Source organism: Teleopsis dalmanni, chromosome 2 (genome assembly GCF_002237135.1).
Source record: "Teleopsis dalmanni isolate 2A chromosome 2, ASM223713v2, whole genome shotgun sequence".
NCBI lineage: Eukaryota > Metazoa > Arthropoda > Insecta > Diptera > Diopsidae > Teleopsis > Teleopsis dalmanni.
Window position 1 is genome coordinate 98405867 of NC_051847.1, and position 19482 is coordinate 98425348.

At 32.7% G+C, this 19482-nt stretch overlaps 1 protein-coding gene across 1 annotated transcript; it reads left to right on the forward strand.

The window, feature by feature from the left end:
• The first annotated feature begins 3027 nt into the window (after positions 1-3027).
• On the forward strand, positions 3028-19164 carry LOC119684058 (nucleoprotein TPR-like). Its single transcript, XM_038098005.1, has 6 exons — positions 3028-3351; positions 10289-13434; positions 14603-17628; positions 18230-18650; positions 18712-18841; positions 18910-19164. Exons 1-6 carry the CDS (start codon positions 3201-3203, stop codon positions 19056-19058), a joined length of 7023 nt encoding a protein of 2340 aa, XP_037953933.1. The 5' UTR covers positions 3028-3200; the 3' UTR covers positions 19059-19164.
• The last annotated feature ends 318 nt before the right edge of the window (positions 19165-19482 follow it).

Sequence of the window (19482 nt, forward strand, 5' to 3'; positions counted from 1 at the left end):
GGAGATGGCGGCTGCGGCTCAAGTTCCTCCGGTTGTAACGATGATTTGAAATTACTTTGCGAATGACTCTGTGGCGTTTGCGACGATGATTCTGAACTTGTAGAAGTTGGTAACAATGGATGTTTGACATGTGATGACTCTGGTACTATCGTTAAACGTTGTGGCAGTGTTGGACGTGATGATAAATCATGCTCTTCGATTTGATGCTTTTGTTCTCGTGGCTGTGTCTTTTGATTGCGGTTGGCTGACGACTGTTGTGCATGGGTTTGTTGATAACATACTTCTGGATTTTCTTTGATGAGTTTCGAGCAATGCAGATGTTGTGTTTCCTGCATATTTTCTTCCCCTTTGGTCAACCGGAGTGTAGTGGATTGTAATTGTAGTGTTCGTACTTTTAGTTCATTTACGGTGATACTTGCTCCTCCAATAGTTATCGTGGTTCCAATTGCTTGGCAAAAGTCCATGCCTAAAATTATGTCGTCTGTACTTTCGTCTAATACCAATAGCTGTGTTTGAATGGTGTCATCTCCTAGTCGTAACGCTACCTCTGCACCCCAGGTAAGATCACGCGTTGTGTTGTCGGCCATTCGAACTCTAGTAGTGGTCCGAAATTCCCGAGTTCTTAGTTGTAAATTTTGTGCAAGTGTCCGACTGATGAAACTTCGTGAGGCACCAGTATCTATTGTGGCTTCTAGCGTATAAGTATCTAAATGTACGGTGGCCATCACTTGGGCATCCTTTAGGTAGAGTGGTTGTTTGTCATGTGCGCAGGGTTTTGGTCGGTAGGAGTCACTGTCCCCGCGGTGGAGTGCTCCTGATTGCCGTTTCCCGAATATTTTCGGCAGCAGTCCACGGTCCGTATGTTTTTTAATCCACATACCCAGCAGAAGAGTATCCGTCGCCCTTGGCATCTCTTAGCGAGGTGTCCATAGTGCCCACATCGACGACAGGCCAGGTTGGGATTGACTATTTTGTCGGTCTGGGTCTTCACAATGTGGCTACGCTCTTCGCGAATTTTATGGTGGTTGGATTTCTCCTGTTCCAGACGAAGTATCTCGAAATCTTCGGCCAGCGTAACTAGTTCATCCAGGCTTGCGAAGTCGCGACGCTTAATATACATCTGGTAATCCGTGCCAGAGTTCCGATAAATTCGGTCCAGTTGTTGACACATGTCGAGGCCGGCATGACGCATTAGGTCCTGCATGACGATGACGAAATCTTTGAACCCCTCACGTTGCTTTTGCTTGCGGGCACGAATTTCGTCCTCTAACTTTTCGAAGTATCGCACCGGTAGGAAAAATTTCAGAAAATCGGCCTTAAATGTAGACCATAGTTTCCATTGCCTGTTGTTGTTACGATACCAGATCAGTGCTTTGTCTCTTAATAACTCTGGCATGGTCCGTGGCATTAGATTTACGTTAATACCATATACGTCGGCCAACTCTTCAATCCTTTCTATAAACATAAGTGGGTCCTTGCCACCATCATACTTGATGGCCCACTTCCTCACTTGCTCCATGGTTTGTGTAATAGGTGGGAGTATGATCTGCACCTCGTTGCTAGGCTCTTGTACTGTTGGTACCGTTTTGGTGTGTTTCCGTGCGAGCTCCCATAACATTTCTCTTCTTGCCATATCATAGTCCTCTTCCTCAATATATGACGCCAGCCTGCGTCGAAGTTCCTCTACAGAACCTGTTGTACCCAATTCCATTTCGTCCAAGTAATGGATGAGCTCTTCCTTGCGTAGGTTGTATAACCACGACTTGCTGGGAGTAGGAGGTCTTCGAGATTCTTGGTCACTGGTCACCTTTAAATCCACCGACATCACTAATCTTGGTTTTCTTTCCTGTTTGGTTTATTTTCGAACTCGAGTCCCTGCTCGGGCGCCAATTGTAACGACACGGATTTGTCGTTTTAAATTTGCTGAGGTATGACTCAGTCGTGGTCCGGGTCGTTGCAATAAATTTATTCTATTGACCAGTTCGAAGCTGGTAAACCAAGGAAAGTTAAAAAGACCGTTTATTATTTTAAACAAAACTTTATTTATTAAAAGGATTTCTTTAATAATTTATTTTAATCTTGACTCTACTCGATAATTTATTTTAAGCTTGACTCTACTCAATAGTTTTTTTAAGCTTGACTCTACTCGATAATTTTTGCCCAAAGACGTCAGAACATCAAAGGGTTCTTCTCAAAGCTACGCAATTAGTTTTAGCCAAAGACGTCAAAACATCAATGGCGTTTATAAATCTACTCAATAATTTTTACCCAAAGACGTCAAAACATCAAAGGGTTTTTTTCAAAGCTACGCAATTAGTTCTAGCCAAAGACGTCAAAACATCAATGGCGTTTATAAAATCTACTTCTACTGATTTATTAAGCCTTAGCGTCAAAACACCATGGGCTTCTCAAAAAAGAAAGACTTAGCGCTGGAGTAGAGTACTACTCGTTTCGGTGTGCCGGTGCTAAGTGATCTTTCATACAAAATCTCCGCTATTTATATGCGACACTTTGCTTTGCTTAGATGTACGCACAACCGCACAAGTGTAATTCGCTGTCAGCTTTGCTTTGCGTGTCGTGCGTGCGTGTGTTCGCTGTTGGCTTCGTTTTGCGTGTCGTGCGTGCGTGTGTTCGCTGTTGGCTTCGTTTTGCGTGTCGTGCGTGCGTGTGTTCGCTGTTGGCTTTGTAAATAATTTGTTAGTTTTGTTTTGTTTGTTTAAATAATTTTTATGCAGATGATTTTTACAACTATTGTTTTGTTTTATTCTTAATAAATTCTAAAAATAACTCTAGCTTAAATATAGTCAATTCATTTCATATAAACAATTATTTTGTATAAAAATAACTTATGTCTAGCAATTCATTTCATATAAATATTAATTTTTTATAAAATAACTTATGTCTAGCGATTTATTTCATTTCAACATTCATCTCGTATAAAAAATATTTATATATAAAGTAAATTTTTATTTATGCATATACATATTTTAAGGAAAATAAAATTTACTTTATAGAACAAAGTATCCGTTTTCAAAAATAATCTTTGGTTAATGTTGAATTATAAAACAATTTTTGTGAGTGCACAAAATATGGCAACTCTGAACATTTGGCGTGCTGTCATTCTTTTGCAGTAATTTATTGTGTTTGTAGTCGGTGGTGATATACTAACTTTTGTCTCTTAATATACACGAATATACAAAATGGATCTCGCCGGTCCACAAATTTTAAAGAATTTTTTATCAGAAGATGAGTTAAAACATATACCATCAGAAACTCAGGAAAAATTGACAACGCATATTAACAAATTTTTTGATGAATATTACGCAGGAAAAGCTGCTATCAATCGCCTCGGTAAGTAAAAATTATATTATGTAGACACTTCAAGGAAGTTTTGCGTTAACAGTACTGCGAATGTATGCAGTTTTAAATCTAAGCATCGCTCATTATGTATTTGGACTAAAAAGTTTTATCATCTATGCATTGTTTTATCTATAATATGTAATTTGTCTGAGTTTATGTCTGTTTGCAGCAATTAATATTTCGAATTTGTAGAACTCACTTAAACGCCTAGTTATACTTTTTATCCAAAGTGACTCAAATACTGGACTCGACGACAAATGTTTTTAGACATTTGTTAACTTCAAAATAAAATATTTACATAATCTAAATTTAAGAATTATTTGTTTAGTATTTTTGTTTAGTAAACCACAAGTATATGCAGTTTCATTATCTTTCGAAAGTGAATGAATAGTTAGGTAAACCCAGAAGTGATTACTCGACTACTGTATTAAAGAAATGTTTAAATTGATATAGCTAAAGTTCAGTTATTTAACAGTACTATATATGAAGTAGTTATTAGTTCACATTTTTAATTCTTAAGATTTAATAACTTCACTTCACCCTCTTATTAATTTTAAAGTATAATTATGTTTTTAAAGGATTGTGTAGAACTAAACAATGTGTTGCTAGTTACTTTTTTTATTTTTATATATAACTATATTATTTATAAATATCGAAGACATTTTAAAGTTTGACTTGTTCCTCAGAACGGAGTATTATTTTAACTGATTATGAAAAAAAGGTTGGATATTTGTACTGGAAGAGTTTTTTGATTACAAATTCAGTTTTAATGGCGTTTTCGATCAGTAACTCTGGGCTCAATCTAGATTTACTCTGTCACATTTTGTTGCACAATCGAACATATTTGGAGTAATCTAATATTCTCGTTAAAGTGCTACTAAACATTTATATTTTTCCTAAATATATATGTCGAATCAAAACACATTTCATTTGACAAGTTATATAAAACAGCTGTTATATTCAGTCTAATCATGTTACTCTGACAAAAAGTCTAGATGGTATAAATTGCTCGAGGTTTACCAATCGAAATTGAAAACTGCACTGAAAGTGATTGAAAAAGTCAATCCAGATTTTTCAATTGATAACTGCATAAATATTTGCCTACAAAAACAGTTTTTTATTGAATTGTGTTTCTTGTAGTACATTAACATTTTTTCTTTTTTTTTTATTAATTTTATACTACGTATTTCCTTGTACAACCACATTTCAAATGCTTGTGTCTGTTCATGCTAGCTATTTTGTGTTTAAGTCTTAGCACCATAAAATAGTGTCGACTATGTGTTACATTTCATAAATATAATTTTTAGTGGTATATTAATTTCTAAGCTTGTGAATATATTCTTTAGTTTATTAAATACGTCTTTTGCCATATTCATCTTTACTTAAAAACAGTTCATAATATTTCTGCTTCCTGTCCATGTTAAAAATTAATTGATTAAGATGGGCAGGTCGTCCGAAAGTTTAATATTATATACAATAATACCGTTGGTTTTAATACCTTTTCACGTTGAATACATATTCACGTTATAGATATAGGTAAAAAATTCACTCTTGTCTAATGCCTCAGTTAACATTCAGAATGTTATCCGTTACACTTCTGTTGGGTTATACCAACATATAAAAAATTTATTATTCATTTTCTAATGTTTCATTTCAGAAACAGAACAAAATATTTCTTTTCTAATTCCAATTCTTTATTTCAAATCGAATTATATTGTACCCACCACTTTTTCGCATTTATTTTATATTCTGTTGTGTATCACTTTGAGAAATATCTATAATGTATGATTCATCAAACTAATTAATCTGTTATCTTTACAGTGAAATGCGTTATAATTTCTTGAGAGCCGCCAAGAACGTTGATTAGTGCAACAAAGAGATATTCTCCTTTATATATCGATTGTGTTATTGCCCAGAATTTTAATATCTATTGGAATTTCACATTTCCAAAATGTTTATATTTTGATGTTTTAATTTATTTTAGATTCTGTTACTTATAACTTTAGATCATCTATGCCATAATAATATTGGAATAATATTTCTACATAGATACTGATACAGACAGTATCCCTAGTAATAAGTACATGTCCTTTCTGCGCCAGTATCTGATATATATCTGATATTTTATTTTGCATAGTATGTTAGATTATATTTGTTTTAAAAACTCTTAAAATTGTTTATGTAAATGAAAGATGTTATGAAGTCTTTCCGATCTATCAATATCTTCATTTCATATCTGTTACAATTTATTTCTGAACATATTAGATTTTTTCCTTATAACTTTATTGAGTCTGCTATTTCGGTTTTACGAAGTGTCCGGAGAATCCGTTGAATCTGATAAAAATGAAATTTCCGGAATTGAAAATATATTCGGATTTTTTGTAAATCCGGAGTGTTCGAATATCTGGATTTACGATTATTATTCGCAGTGAAATTATTCGGAGTCTTCATGAGCAGAAGTTAAATGAAGAACACAAAATGCAAACAAATGTACATCACACAAATTAACACAATTTTTTTTAGAGATGATCGAATTTGCTTTGTTTAAACGATAACTGCGATGATATACATACATGTCCTCATCGCAGTTAATTTTGCTCCTGAAAGTGTGGAAACAAGCGTTTTTATATATCACAATAAAGCATTTCTATCCATTGATTAATTTTTAATGTAATTAATTAATTTTTTTTCGTAATTAATTTTAAAGGTTTTAATTTGGAAATTAATTAAAATATGCATTATTAATAAAATAATAAAAATAATATGTTTATAAATGCATAAATATTAATATTATCAAATCTTTACATATGTATTTTATATTATATTTAAAATATTCATTTATATAATGTCTTTAATATAAATTATAAATATAGAAAGGTTTTAACTAGGATATTATTTTAAATTTTCATTATTAATAAAATAATATAAATATGTTTAAAAATCCATAAATATTAATATTATCAAACCTTTACATATGTATTTTATATTATATTTAAAATTTTCATTTATATAATTTCTTTAATATAAATTATAAATATAAATTGTTTGAAGTGTACAATTTTTATTTAGTAATATGTAATAAAAAAATAAAATAAAACGAACACATAATTTTCTGCGTAAAACGCGGTGCAGACCTTGAATTTTTGAATGTCATTCAAGAGAGAAAATCTGTGGATGACACTTAAAAATGATAGTCTGCATCTTTGAATGAGACGCAACCAACATGTTGGCGTGCTCACCAAAATTTTGGTTATTGGCGTACGAAACACACTTACAGCGTCCGCAAATACCCTTATTCTTCAAAAATGTTGGTTAAATGACAACTCTTGAATGTGAGCATGTTCAAATTCAGTCGCTAAAATAAATTTGAGCAAGAGAGAGTGCAACTTGAATGACTTTCAAAAATGATAGTCTGCATCTCGCTTAAAATACCAAACACAAAAAATTATACAAACAAAGCAAATTTTATCATCCTAAAAAAAATTTGTGTTAATTTGTGTGATGCACGTTCGTTTGCATTATGTACTCTCCCACTAACTTCTGCTCAAAAAGACTCCAAATAATTTTACTGTGAATAATCGTAAATCCAGATACATTGTGACCGAAAAGTTTCGGAGGTTCTCATTACGTGATAATTCGGTCGGAAATTCTCATTTAAAATTCGCGCGCTGTATATTTTTCGATATTTTAAGTTTATGTAGTTTGGCAGCACTGTCCTTAATTACTATGCCAAAAATGAGCGCGATCTGTCAGACAGTTCGTTTACGGCAGCTGTTGAAACCAGTTCACCTCAGTAGTGCGTTGCGAAAAAAACAATGGAAAAAAATATTGAACAAAGAGTTTGCATCAAATTTTGTTTTTCGAACGAAATTTCGTGTGCAGAATCGTTGCGAATGCTACAAAAGGCTTATGGGGAATCAGTTTTATCGAAAACTCAAGTTTATGAGTGGTACAAAGCCTTTCAGGACTGTCGTACGACCGTCGAAGACATGCCGCGTTCTGGACGACCTTCGACCTCTACCACCGACGAAAACATTGAAAAGGCAAAGGAAATCGTGTTCAAAAATCCTCATGTGAGTGTTAGAGAGATAGCACGAGAGCTAGGCATCGGTCGTGAGATGGCTCGTTTGATTTTGGTGGACAATTTGTGTATGCGACGTGTCAACGCCCGGCTTGTTCCGATTCACCTCAATTTGTTCAACATTATCAACGATTTTAAGGCCAAACATTCAATAAATACCATCGAACAGCCACCGTATTCACCTGATCTTGCACCGTGTGACTTTTTCCTGTTTCCCAACCTCAAATTACCACTCAGAGGAACGCGTTTTGAATCCATAGAAGACGTAAAACAGAATTCGCAGAGGGAACTCAAAGCCATACCGGAAAGCGCCTATAAAAAATGTTTTGATGATTGGAAGAAACGTTGGCATTTGTGTATCGCTTCTAATGGAGCATATTTTGAAGGAGATAAAATAAATATTGATGAAGATTAAGAATTTTGCGTTTTATTTAAAATTTCCGGAAGCTTTTCGGTCACAATGTATTTGAAGACTACGGATTTACGAAAAATTCGATTTCATTTTCAACTTCAAAGACTTCGTTGAAATCCAAATAATCAGAGAATTTCCGTTTATAAAATATTCTAGTAATATGAACAGCACTAGTTAATACCTCAGTGTTTTCTTCCTTTCATAAGTTTTAATATTCCATTTTTTGGCCATTTGCTAGCTGCCATACATCAATAGGATTTTTGTTATTTGTTAAGACATTCCTTAATGGTTTATTTTTGTTTTATCTTGTTAAAGATTTCCTTTTGGTTATTATAGATCAATTTATTTTATTATATAACTTTTTAATTTCATTGCACAACAGTTTTGTTCTCAATATTACTTTTTTTTGGAGGAAATATTTTTCATAAAAATTTTATATGTATGGAATGAACAATGCAGATTCCATCCATTTCATCCTAAAGGTGTGAATGCTAAGAATCTTGTTTCAGTAATTGAGAACATACAAAACTATTCGGTTTAACATTTGATAATTTAAATTTATCTTAACCATTTCACCGAGTATGATGAAGGGACAATTCCGACTGATAGAGTGAATGTGATTAGGACCATAAAAACGGCGGTTGTAAAGCCGGATAAATAATGAAATAGATTACATCTCATCAAAGTAGAGTGCGAGACACTGGAGGCTAATGCCTCCATTGAGAGAACTAAAATGCTAAAAGAAAAAAATAGGATATTAATTAAATCAAGCTTATCCCTCCATTAGAACATAAAGGTTGAGCGTTAAATCAAAAAGGAAAAATTGGAAATTAACCAATACATACAAACTGAGTAACTAATACATACAAAAATCAAAAAATAATGACAAAAACTGCCATTTGGAACTAAAAATGGAATTTTGTCTGTTTGGTATAAGAAAGAGAGGGAATATATATCTAAGTGTTTCTTCTATATTGTGTCGCTTTTCGGTAAGAGTCACAATATCACTACAAAAATTTGGCCCTAAAACTTTTTTCTTATCTGTAGGAACTGATGCGACGGCAGATTTAATAAAAATGCTGCGGAATTGGTTCTTCTGTCTTATTCAAATCAGGAGACATGGACACAAGTCGTTAAGTCGGCTTATTTCACCTTTTTGAAATTTCTGTAGATTTGCGGGTCCCCATCTAAAAGGTTAGCTATATCTGGGGTGTATTGCGGAGGGCATCTAGAGTTGGGAAAAAGGCAACTATGAATTATTTCTAGCTTATTAGAATTTTTACCTAAGAAAATTTTAAACTATATCATATTCAAGTAATCATGACTACGATGGGAAATATTCATTTCAAAGAGTTGGTGATCAACAAGCGTCTCTAAGGCGGAGTTCCAATCTATGTGGTTATACAAACCTGAACACATGAAATTGGTACCAGTAATTACAACTGTTGTATCTAACCACAGTTTGATTTCTGTTGATGATAAGGGTGCAGAAAGAACAATACCAAGAGAAAGTGATTGCTCCCCTTATCAGGATTATATTAAATTCTGGCCGTTAGAAGTACATAAGAAGCAAGATGGTCCGAACCTGTTTCTTAATAGAATAGCATAGACATAAAATGTCAAATAAACACGTGTCTACTAGTATAGTCCCTTTTTGGAAATGGTGAACAGCATTTGGACTTCAAAATTAAGCGATTATAAGACGTGGACTTGATCGCTTCTAGAACCATTCGCGGAGTTCGTATGTACTTCAGCGTTGTTTAGTATAGCATCTGGCTGTAACTCCTCGTATTTTAGATCAGTCTGTATAGATATTAAAGACATTATTTTTTGGTGCCGAAGTTTTGCACCATCTCTCATTTTCATTCATTATAAGAATAGCTTCAATAACCGCCACTGGAGTTGTTTTTTAGACTTGACAAATGTTACCTTTTTATTACAAAATACCTTACCAGTATGTGTATAGTAATACGTGTGTAACAATCGTTGTTTAACACCGATGCATTATGGCAGAAGAGAGACCCCTTGTGCCTTCCAGTATCTTTTTACTTGAACTGCTCTTTTACAGTGTGTTTTAATAGTGGTATCCAAAGCGGAATTTTGTACTCTCTTGTGTAAAGTGACATTTCAGACAATAGTTTTAAGAGTGATAAAAAATAATAATCATAAGGCGTATTGAAGATTTAAATTCACTAAAGATTTTGCATTTAATATAACAAGTATGTTAACAGCCATCTTCATTTTAACAAAAAAATACCTTAATAACTTTTCGAATAACTTTTAAATAAAGTAGAGATTGATAGATGGAATATAGTGAGTTGTATGTATATAAAAATATCTAAGATTAATATGTTTTGTGTAACTTACATTTACTTTATTTTTAAAAGTTGGATTCTATAAAACATTTAACAATTTTATATATTTTAAAATTTTAGATCAAAATGAACAAAAAGTTGAGGAGCTGCAATCCCAAGTACAGGATTACGAAGTGAAATTAAGAAACTGTAATCAAAATGTTGACGAACTGCGAAATCAGTTAGACAAAGTTACTCAAGAACGCCTACAGTTAAATGAGTCTATTTGTTCCTATGAAAAAGATCTTGCTACATTACGTATTGCGAAAAATTCACTTGCTGAATCGCGGGACTCATTGCAAACTTTCATTGAACGTCAAAACTCAGATTTGGAACGTTTACAACAAGAGCTACGGTCGTATCAGATGCAGTTAAAAACTGCTGTAAACGCGAAATGTGAAGCTTTGGCATATGTGGAAGAAATTAAAAGTAAAGAAGCTGCTCTTGAATTTAAAGAGAATCGCATTGAACAGGAACGTACAATGCTAAATAATAGGATAAAAACTTTAAATGATGAGTTAAGTAGGACCAGTTTAGAATTACACAATATTCAAAGTAAAACTACAACTCAAAGTTTTCTTCTTGAAACCCGCTTGAATGAAAAAACGGAAGAATTAAAAATTGTTCAGGATCAATGTGTACAATATAAGCAAACGATTGACGCATTAACTCAAAATATTCAAGATTTAAATTCAAAAATATTAAAACAAAATGAAGAAACCAGTAAGATGATGGAATTTTATAAAAAAGAGTTAGAAGCAAAAACAAAATTAGCTGATTTGTGTAAAAGTGATTCGGACGATTCAAATGTTGAAAAGAATGAGTTAAGAAACGCTATATCGAACTTAAGACAAATGCTGATTGATGCAAGTGATCAATATGGTGAATTGGAAACAAAATTTAAAGCGACTGTAGTCAAGCTGGATCAATTAAAAGAGGACAAGGATAAGGTCATTGAATCATTAAAAATCCAATTAAAACATGCAAACGAACTTATGAAACAAAAAGCAGATGACGATGTTGACCATGCAATTTCAAAAATTGCTCCATCTGCTGCTGTTGCTAGTCGACTTATTAGAAGTGATATGTCGCTTACCGAAATATATTCTCTCTATGTGAATACGTCTCAAGATTTAGAAAAGCAGAAACGCGAAAACTCTCGTCTACAGTTAGAGCTTAATAATATCGTACAAGATTTACGAGTAAAAGCCCCAATTCATGAGAAAAGGGATGAGGAACATCAAAAATTATCTGCATCATATGACTTACTAATTGGAGAGCATGAAGACTTAATTCGTAAAAAGGGCGAAATGGAAGAGGTTATCACTAGTCAGGAAAATCAAATAAATCATAATGAGCGAGAAAATAAAAAACTTAAAAATGCAATTAATGATTTAAGCCGGCAAGTGTGTTACCTATTGAAAGAACTAGAACATTTGCGAATGGGTATTACTAACAATGGTCCATCAATAATTTGTGGAGGTCTCTCAACTACAGATGATGTTATAACTAAAAAACTTGTTACATTTAACAGTATAACTGAATTACACGAAAATAATCAGAAGTTATTAATTCTGGTGCGAGATTTAAGTACAAAATTAGAGGAATCGGAAAATGTGCGACTAGAAATAAACGAATCATGTTATAAGGAAAAAATAGATAATTACACAGCGAAAATTCAAAGCATGCAAGAAACCATAAATCAACAGGCGAACACGATTTCCACATTATTAGAAAAAACTGAACGATATAAAAAAATGTACTTTAAATCGCAAAAAGAATTTGAAATATCTGCTGAAGAGAATTTTAGTGACTTAGAAGATGGAAATGTTGATAATAGCACACCAACAAAATCTACGACTAGTAGAAAACGGAGCAATAACAGTAATGCTAACCAAAATACTATAAATAGTTTAGAAAGTCAGATCCAAGATATGAAAGATCAATATAAAACATTAAAAGAACAGTATGAATATTATATCGAAGAAAAAAAGAATAATGAGAAAATACTAAATGAACAGTTTGACATAATGCGTACTGAAGCACGAGAACTCACCTCGTCAAATTGCAAACTTATGTCTTCACTGGAGTACACGAAGGAACAGATAAAACTACAACAAAAGAATATTGCGACTTATAAGCAACAAATTGTTTCTCTAGAAGAACGCAACAAAAACTATGAGAACACTATAGTAAAACATGAACAGACCTTACAATACTTAAAAGATGAACTTTTAAAAACTCAAAAGGGATATTCATCAGCTGAAACAGAAATGAAACTTTTACGCAATGAAAATAACTCGCTAAAGAATACGATTACACGATTACAATCGGAAAAAGAAATTTTCTATCGTGATCAACAAAATCAAAATCTTTTACTTAATAATATTGAACTTATTAAAACGAATTTAGAACGTTCTGAAATAGAAGGACGGGCAAGGCTGGAACAGCGTTTAGATGACACTGTACGGGAACTTTCTGCACAACGTCGGCGGTTTCAAGAAGAAGAAGATCGCTTCCGTGAAATGATCAATAATTATAAACGACAGGCAGATACAGCGAAAATGTGTATGGAGGAAGAAAAGCAGCAAGCAGAAAAATTACGCACTGATATTGTTGCACTACGAGAAGAAATAGCTATAAAATCAAATTCAATTGATGACCTCAGTAAAAAATTACAAGAAAGCTTAACACCGTCAAGTAATGATAATCCTATTACAGTAGCAAATAAAAAAGTGAGAGAATTAGAAATAAGATGTGAAGAAGCTAAAATTGAAATAAATTCACTTCAAACCGAATTAACTAATTCGCGCGCACATACAGAACAACTATTTAAAATGTCACAAAACGCGGAAGCAGAAGTTACAAAATTACACGAAATACATTCAGTTTATTGTACTAAAGCAGAAAAAGAGATTGCAGAGTTAAAGTGTTCTGAACTCGATTTAAAGACGAAAATCACTGAACTTGAATCAGAAATACAGCTGTCAACAATTCCGGAAAATCCAACAACATCTGGTACTGAACAATTAACTAAATCTCAAAATGAGTTGAAAGATGCATTGCAAAAATTAGCGGAGTGCAATCGTACCTTACGTTCCCTTCGTTCAGAAAATACAAAATTATCGGAATCACTTAATACAGCCGAAACTAAATATGCAAATGAAATGATATTACATTCTGTTGATATAAAAGAAGTGACTAAGCTCAAATCTGAATTAAATAAGGTAAATATAAAAATAACAAGTAGAGTCATATGATATTCGTATGATAGTCATATAGTAGTTTTAACCATTTGTTAAGTATATAATTTAAAACTATACACAATATTTATGTGGTAAATGTTAGTGATAGTGTTTCTGCCGTCTCTCTTAGGGTTTAATAAATTAGCACATAAGTAAAACTATGAATATATATGCCGATAAATATCAGACATGCAGCGAGTTATATTTTATTTTTAAAAATAAAATAAAAAATAATAATTATTTTTGAAAAATGTAATTTAAAGCAAATTTAATTATTATTTTAAAACATCTCATATATTTCAATTTATTATATTTAAGTGGTACATGTAAAAAAATATTGTAGAAGGGCGGGTCGCACAGCCTTTCAGATAGGGCACGCGTCGTCATTGAGCTTAGTTCAGTAGCGGTATTGTAATTTAAGTTTAGATGAAAAACATTTGTATAGATAATTAATAGATATTAAATTAACCATTAAAGTTTGAAATCATAATAACTTAATAATAGTAAACGTTTAGTATAAAACTAATTAATAATGATGATAATAAAACTTTAACAACTAAATTAGGTTACTAACAATAATAATATTAAAAGATTATTGTGGGGCAGTGTAAAACTTCTAATTTTTCTCTTTCCTATTTATCCAGCAATATTTTTTAAACGCAAGTAGGATGACAAATATTTCATAGCTTGTTAGAAAGTGTTAATTAGAGCTCAGAACAGTTGCGACATCGTCATCGCTAACTCTTTTAAGAGATAAAGTATCAAAAGAATTATTAGCTTAATTTTCTCTATGTTATAGGTATATCGTTTATTCCATTGTAATATTAGCATCTTGATAAATTCTGAACTCTAATGCAAGTTTATGTATCAGGTTGTTATTGAGAACTTATATATGTTTTGACAAAAAACAAAAGAAAAAAGTTACACATACTAGATTTTCATTTGTTTTACTTCCATATCACACAGCAACTAAATATGTTATTAAATAAATGCCACTCAAAATCGTTTTAGGCATATTAATATATAAAGTAATATAATGAAAATATTTATTTTCATATTACACATGTGTAGGTATGTTGACTATTCAGTTATAATTATACAGAAAAACTTAATTTGTATTCGCATTGATATAATTTATTTATATTTTCAGGTACAAGATAAACTAAAAGAAAATAATGCCGAGCAGGAGTCCGTTAAAACAGCATACGATGAATTGAAAAAAGCTTATGAAGATTCCATAAAATCATATCAAACTGAGCGAGAAGAATATGAAAATCGTCTTAGTATTATAAATAATATGAATTCAAATCTTCATAGTCAAATGGAAGCATTAACTAACAAACTTTCACTTGTAACTCAGGATAGTAAAACGTCAATTTCACCTAATTCATCTGCGATAGATATTTCTGTTCTTGATAATAGTCAAGCAAATATTGATGAAGACAACAAAACCAACGAACAACTATGGCAAATTATTAAATTTTTGCGTAAAGAAAAAGATATAACTTTAGCAAAACTAGACATTCTTAAGGCTGAGAATGCACGTCTGTTGTCAGAACAAGAAATTCTACAAAAAAAAGTCAATGATTTAACTGAATTTCTTAATAAGGAACGTACTAAGTCTGAAGCAATTGTAGTGTCTGCAACAAAACACGAGGAAATTTTGAGAAAAATTGAGTCGTTTGATGCATTGACTGATAGTAATCGTGTCTTACGTGAAGAAAGAAATTCATTATGTGCCCGAAATAAGGAGCTTAATGAAAAAATAAGTTCAATTGAAGAGGAACTATTTCCACTTCAAGCGCAAAATCGTGAATTTACGTTAAAAATTGAGGAATTAGTATTAGAAAATACATCTGCAAAAAATGAAGCTATGAAATGGCGCCATCGAGCTAATGCTTTAGTAGAGAAAACAAACAAAAATCCAGAGGAATTTAAAAGATTGCAAATGGAGAGAGAGAATTTAGCCAAAATGTTGACAAATGAGAAGGAAATTTTAAAACAAGCAACAGATGAAAACAACAATTTAAAGACCGATAATGTCCGATTAGAGACTGAACTCACTCTTTTATCAAAACAATTAGCAGCATTAAATGAGGAACATAAAAAGGTTTCAGATGAACTAGTGACTGCTAAAAGTACCAATAGTCGAATTATGTTAGAGCTAATGGAGTTAAAAAATAAAATTCTACAAAAGGAGGAAATAATTCAGAAACATATTGAAACTATAGAGTTAAAAGAAGTTCAATTACAAGATGTAAAGAATAAAGAAATTCAAATTCGTAAAATAGCTAAACGATATAAGGATTCATATTTAGAGTTATCTAACAAAAGAAATGCATCAGAAGAAAATACGGGACAAAATGCTATGGAAACTTCAACAAATAACACTAGTGAAGGTAATGAAGGTCTAAGTAACTTATCGTCATTGAGTGCAGAAATCGACAGCTTACGAAGCTTAATAGAGAAACTTAACGGAGAACTCCGACAACTCGATGATGAAAAACAAAAACTTCAAAAAGAATGTGATGATTTAAAAAATACATTAGGTGAAGTTAAAGCGCAAAATAGTGGTCTCTCAGAGGCAAAAATGACACTAATTCAAGAATTATTAACAATCAAAACTAAATTCCAAGCATCTGAAGATAAGCTTATTCAGATTACGAATCAATATGAAGAAACTATAACTCGTCTTGAAAAAGAACAAGTAGATCAAAGTATTTCAAATAAAGATTTAGTTGCACGATTAACCCGCGACAATGAATCCTTAAATGTTCGTCTAAATAATCTTAATCGTCTACTTGGACCTCAGCAGTCTGCAAAAGCAAGTACAAGTTCTATTGCAAACTCCGATAAATGTTCAATTTCAGACTCTTCACCACGTACCGCTAATGTAAAACCTTTGTCGGGATCCACAGTGCAACAGTCAGCTACAGTTACACCATGGCGTGGAAGTGAAACACCTCTTGCTAGCATTCGACCAATATCTGTGCAAAACAGCCGCACGGCAGCTATACTACCAAATAGTCAACAAATAGCAGCAAGTGGTTCTACATCCTCTTCTACTACAGGAAGCGCCAGTAATACGGCTCTAGTTCCACCACAACAGCAGGTACATACAACTGCAAGTACATCTGCAGAATCGATGTCATCTTCTCCAACATCATCGCATACGGATTATATGCCTTCAACAAGTTCAGCTTCGGTTGCAGTTGCTACTATACCGCCCATGGGTGCGATTAACACTGCAGAAAGTTCTCAAGAAGCTGAAAGTGTTCAATTATCTCAGCAAAATGATTCACAGCCGCAAGTAAGTGGTGGGCAATCCCAAGTTGTAGCACTAGTTTCACCTCGAGTCGAAGGTTCTATTCAAAATTCTCCTTCACCAAATCCTCAAATTCACCAAGATTCTAATAATCAGCAGCCTAGTACTTCCGGCACAACTAGCTCTACTTCACATATTGCAGTAAGTAGCCAAAATAGACATACACCTTCTAGCAGCAATGTAACAACTACACATGCCGGATCATCTGGAGCTCACAAACGTCCCCGGGATCTTGATGGGGATGCATCTACGTGTACTGAGCAGTCTAATGCAGATAAACCTAAACAACCTAAACGTTTAAGGACACCAATGCATGAAAGCGAAGCCAATTTATTAGATGTAGAATATCAAGTACCAACTTCATCACAACGGGATCAAGAGGATGAAATTGTTGTCGTTGATTCCGAAGATGACGGTATGGGAGAACCTGATGATGGTCCAATGGACGGTGATACAGAACATGGCTATGAAGATTCATATGAACCTGATGCAGATTTAGGTGGAAACGATGGTCCCGAAATAAAAATTGACAATAATGAAGTTGATGTTGATGAATGCGTAGAAAGCCAAGCTGAATATTCTTCAATCAATGATAATCAAAGCACGGAAGCAAGTACAAGCCAAGCAGCTGCACAGCAAGAAAAACATCAGCAAAGTCAAACCATAACCAGCGGCAGTATTGAATCCAGTTCAAACATCCAACAGCCACCTCCAACGCAGTGGAAACAACAAGCATCGTCCACATTTAACAGACAACAAAAAATAACAAATGTCACATCACCACAAGGCACATCAACTAAAGTTCATGAAGATAACAATAAAGATGTAGTCGTTGGCAGACCCTCTGATAAGTAAGTTTTTTTTTCTAAATATGTTCACATTGTTGTATAAACTAAAAACAACATTTTTATGTAATTTGATCTCGTAATATAACTCAAATTATTAAAATAAATTTTCATTAAATATATAATATATTTTATTATAATCTACCTGCAATAATAACGATAACATTGGGTGCCATGTTTTTATCTGTTTTTATTTCAATTATTTATATATAAAATAAAAAAATTTAAAAATTTTTATGGGTAATGTACAAATTGGTATACTGTAATGTACGCCAGGATCGCCATGTAATATTATATGGAACAGCAGGTTTACGATAAAAAAGGATTAATTGCCTTTTTCTCAATATGAAATTGGCCCGATGTAGAAATGATCGACCTATTGGCACAATAAGTGTTAAACTAAGCTCTTATTGTGCTAGCCGCTTTAAGTATTTCTAAGCTCTTCAGCCGCTTTTGATAATTTCCAGCTGAGATTCAAAATCGTTTGGTCATAAAATAATAAATACTATAAAATACATTAATGGTATATTGATTGCCATTTCTAAATATGTATAGCTATATATTTCGTATCATTTATATTTACAAACGCAATTATTTAATATTTTAGTGCTTCTGAAATTGTGAGTTCTCCGCAACGCTCTCAATTTGGTTACACTGAATCTACTGCACATTCCGATGAAAAGGACGGAAAAATGAATGAGACTGAAACAGTGAATGAAGGAATAGCAGTTGAAGAAGAATACATATCTGAAGAATTTGCGCAAAAAGAAGAAGAAAGTAAGAAATTGATTACTGATAATGACGATGAAGAAGAGGAAGTGGATGACGTTTATGCTGAAGATGTTGCAGGTACTTCTGCAACATCTGAACACGTTGATGATACATGTTTAGATCATAATATAGGAGGTGCTTCGCAGTCTGAGCTTCAAGACAATCAACAAAATTTGAGTGAAATAGTATCTGAGGAAAATGAAGGAGCAGATGGTGTTACTTCTGAAGGGGAAAAGCAAGCTGTTGAAGATATTGAGGTTAATAACTTTTGTCAAAATAATTATTAATAGTTTTTGTAAAAATGCAAATCATTACTAGGAGGAGGGTCGCGAAGCAGAGGCTTCTTCTTCGCCTTCTATAAATACTAGATCTAAAAGTACTAAAGGATCTTCCAGGAGACCACAGAGAGGATACCAACGAGGCAGGCCTATTCCAATTACTTGGCAAGGTATTACAAATATATATTTTACTTTAAACTTGTGTATTAGATAATTTATCCCATTTATTTCCTTAAAGATTCTCCTGGTCATTCCCGAAATATTTCTTCAAACCAACGAAGTCATGAACTAACGTCTAACCCAATGCGTGGATATCCAAACCAACGAAATACACGCGGCAGACGCATAAGACGCCCTGTTGGAAATTACAATATGCGTTTTCCATAGATTTTTAAAATAAGTTAATTAAAAATTATAACTTTAAACTTTTATAAAATTAAATTTGAATATATACACGTATATATATAATATATGTATACTATTTCTTTAAAATATAATTGTATATTTTTTAAATAAGTTTTAAAGAGGTTATGCGATTTTATATTGCTCTAAAAGTTCAAAATTTAGTGAAATTATAATTTGAGGATAATTAAATAGTTCAAATATGAAATAATTAAAAATAAAAAAATTAACAACAATAATAAATTATGGGATAAATTCGTCTATTCGTCTCTCGTGCAATAGAGCGTAGCTTCTTTTGTTGCAAATTTTTTAATAGCAATGGTATGCGAAAGTGTAACTCGACTGCAGCGATTCACAATTAAGTTTGGCTATCTTTGAAATAGGCCACATATTTAAAATAAAAAAGGTG

Bases quoted from the DNA above. Each gene is read 5' to 3' on its own strand.
- LOC119684058 (XM_038098005.1), top strand. From the start codon at position 3,201: ATGGATCTCGCCGGTCCACAAATTTTAAAGAATTTTTTATCAGAAGAT. The intron at 3,352-10,288 runs GTAAGTAAAAAT...TTAAAATTTTAG, and splicing joins AGCTGCTATCAATCGCCTCG to ATCAAAATGAACAAAAAGTT. The intron at 17,629-18,229 runs GTAAGTTTTTTT...TTAATATTTTAG, and splicing joins GTTGGCAGACCCTCTGATAA to TGCTTCTGAAATTGTGAGTT.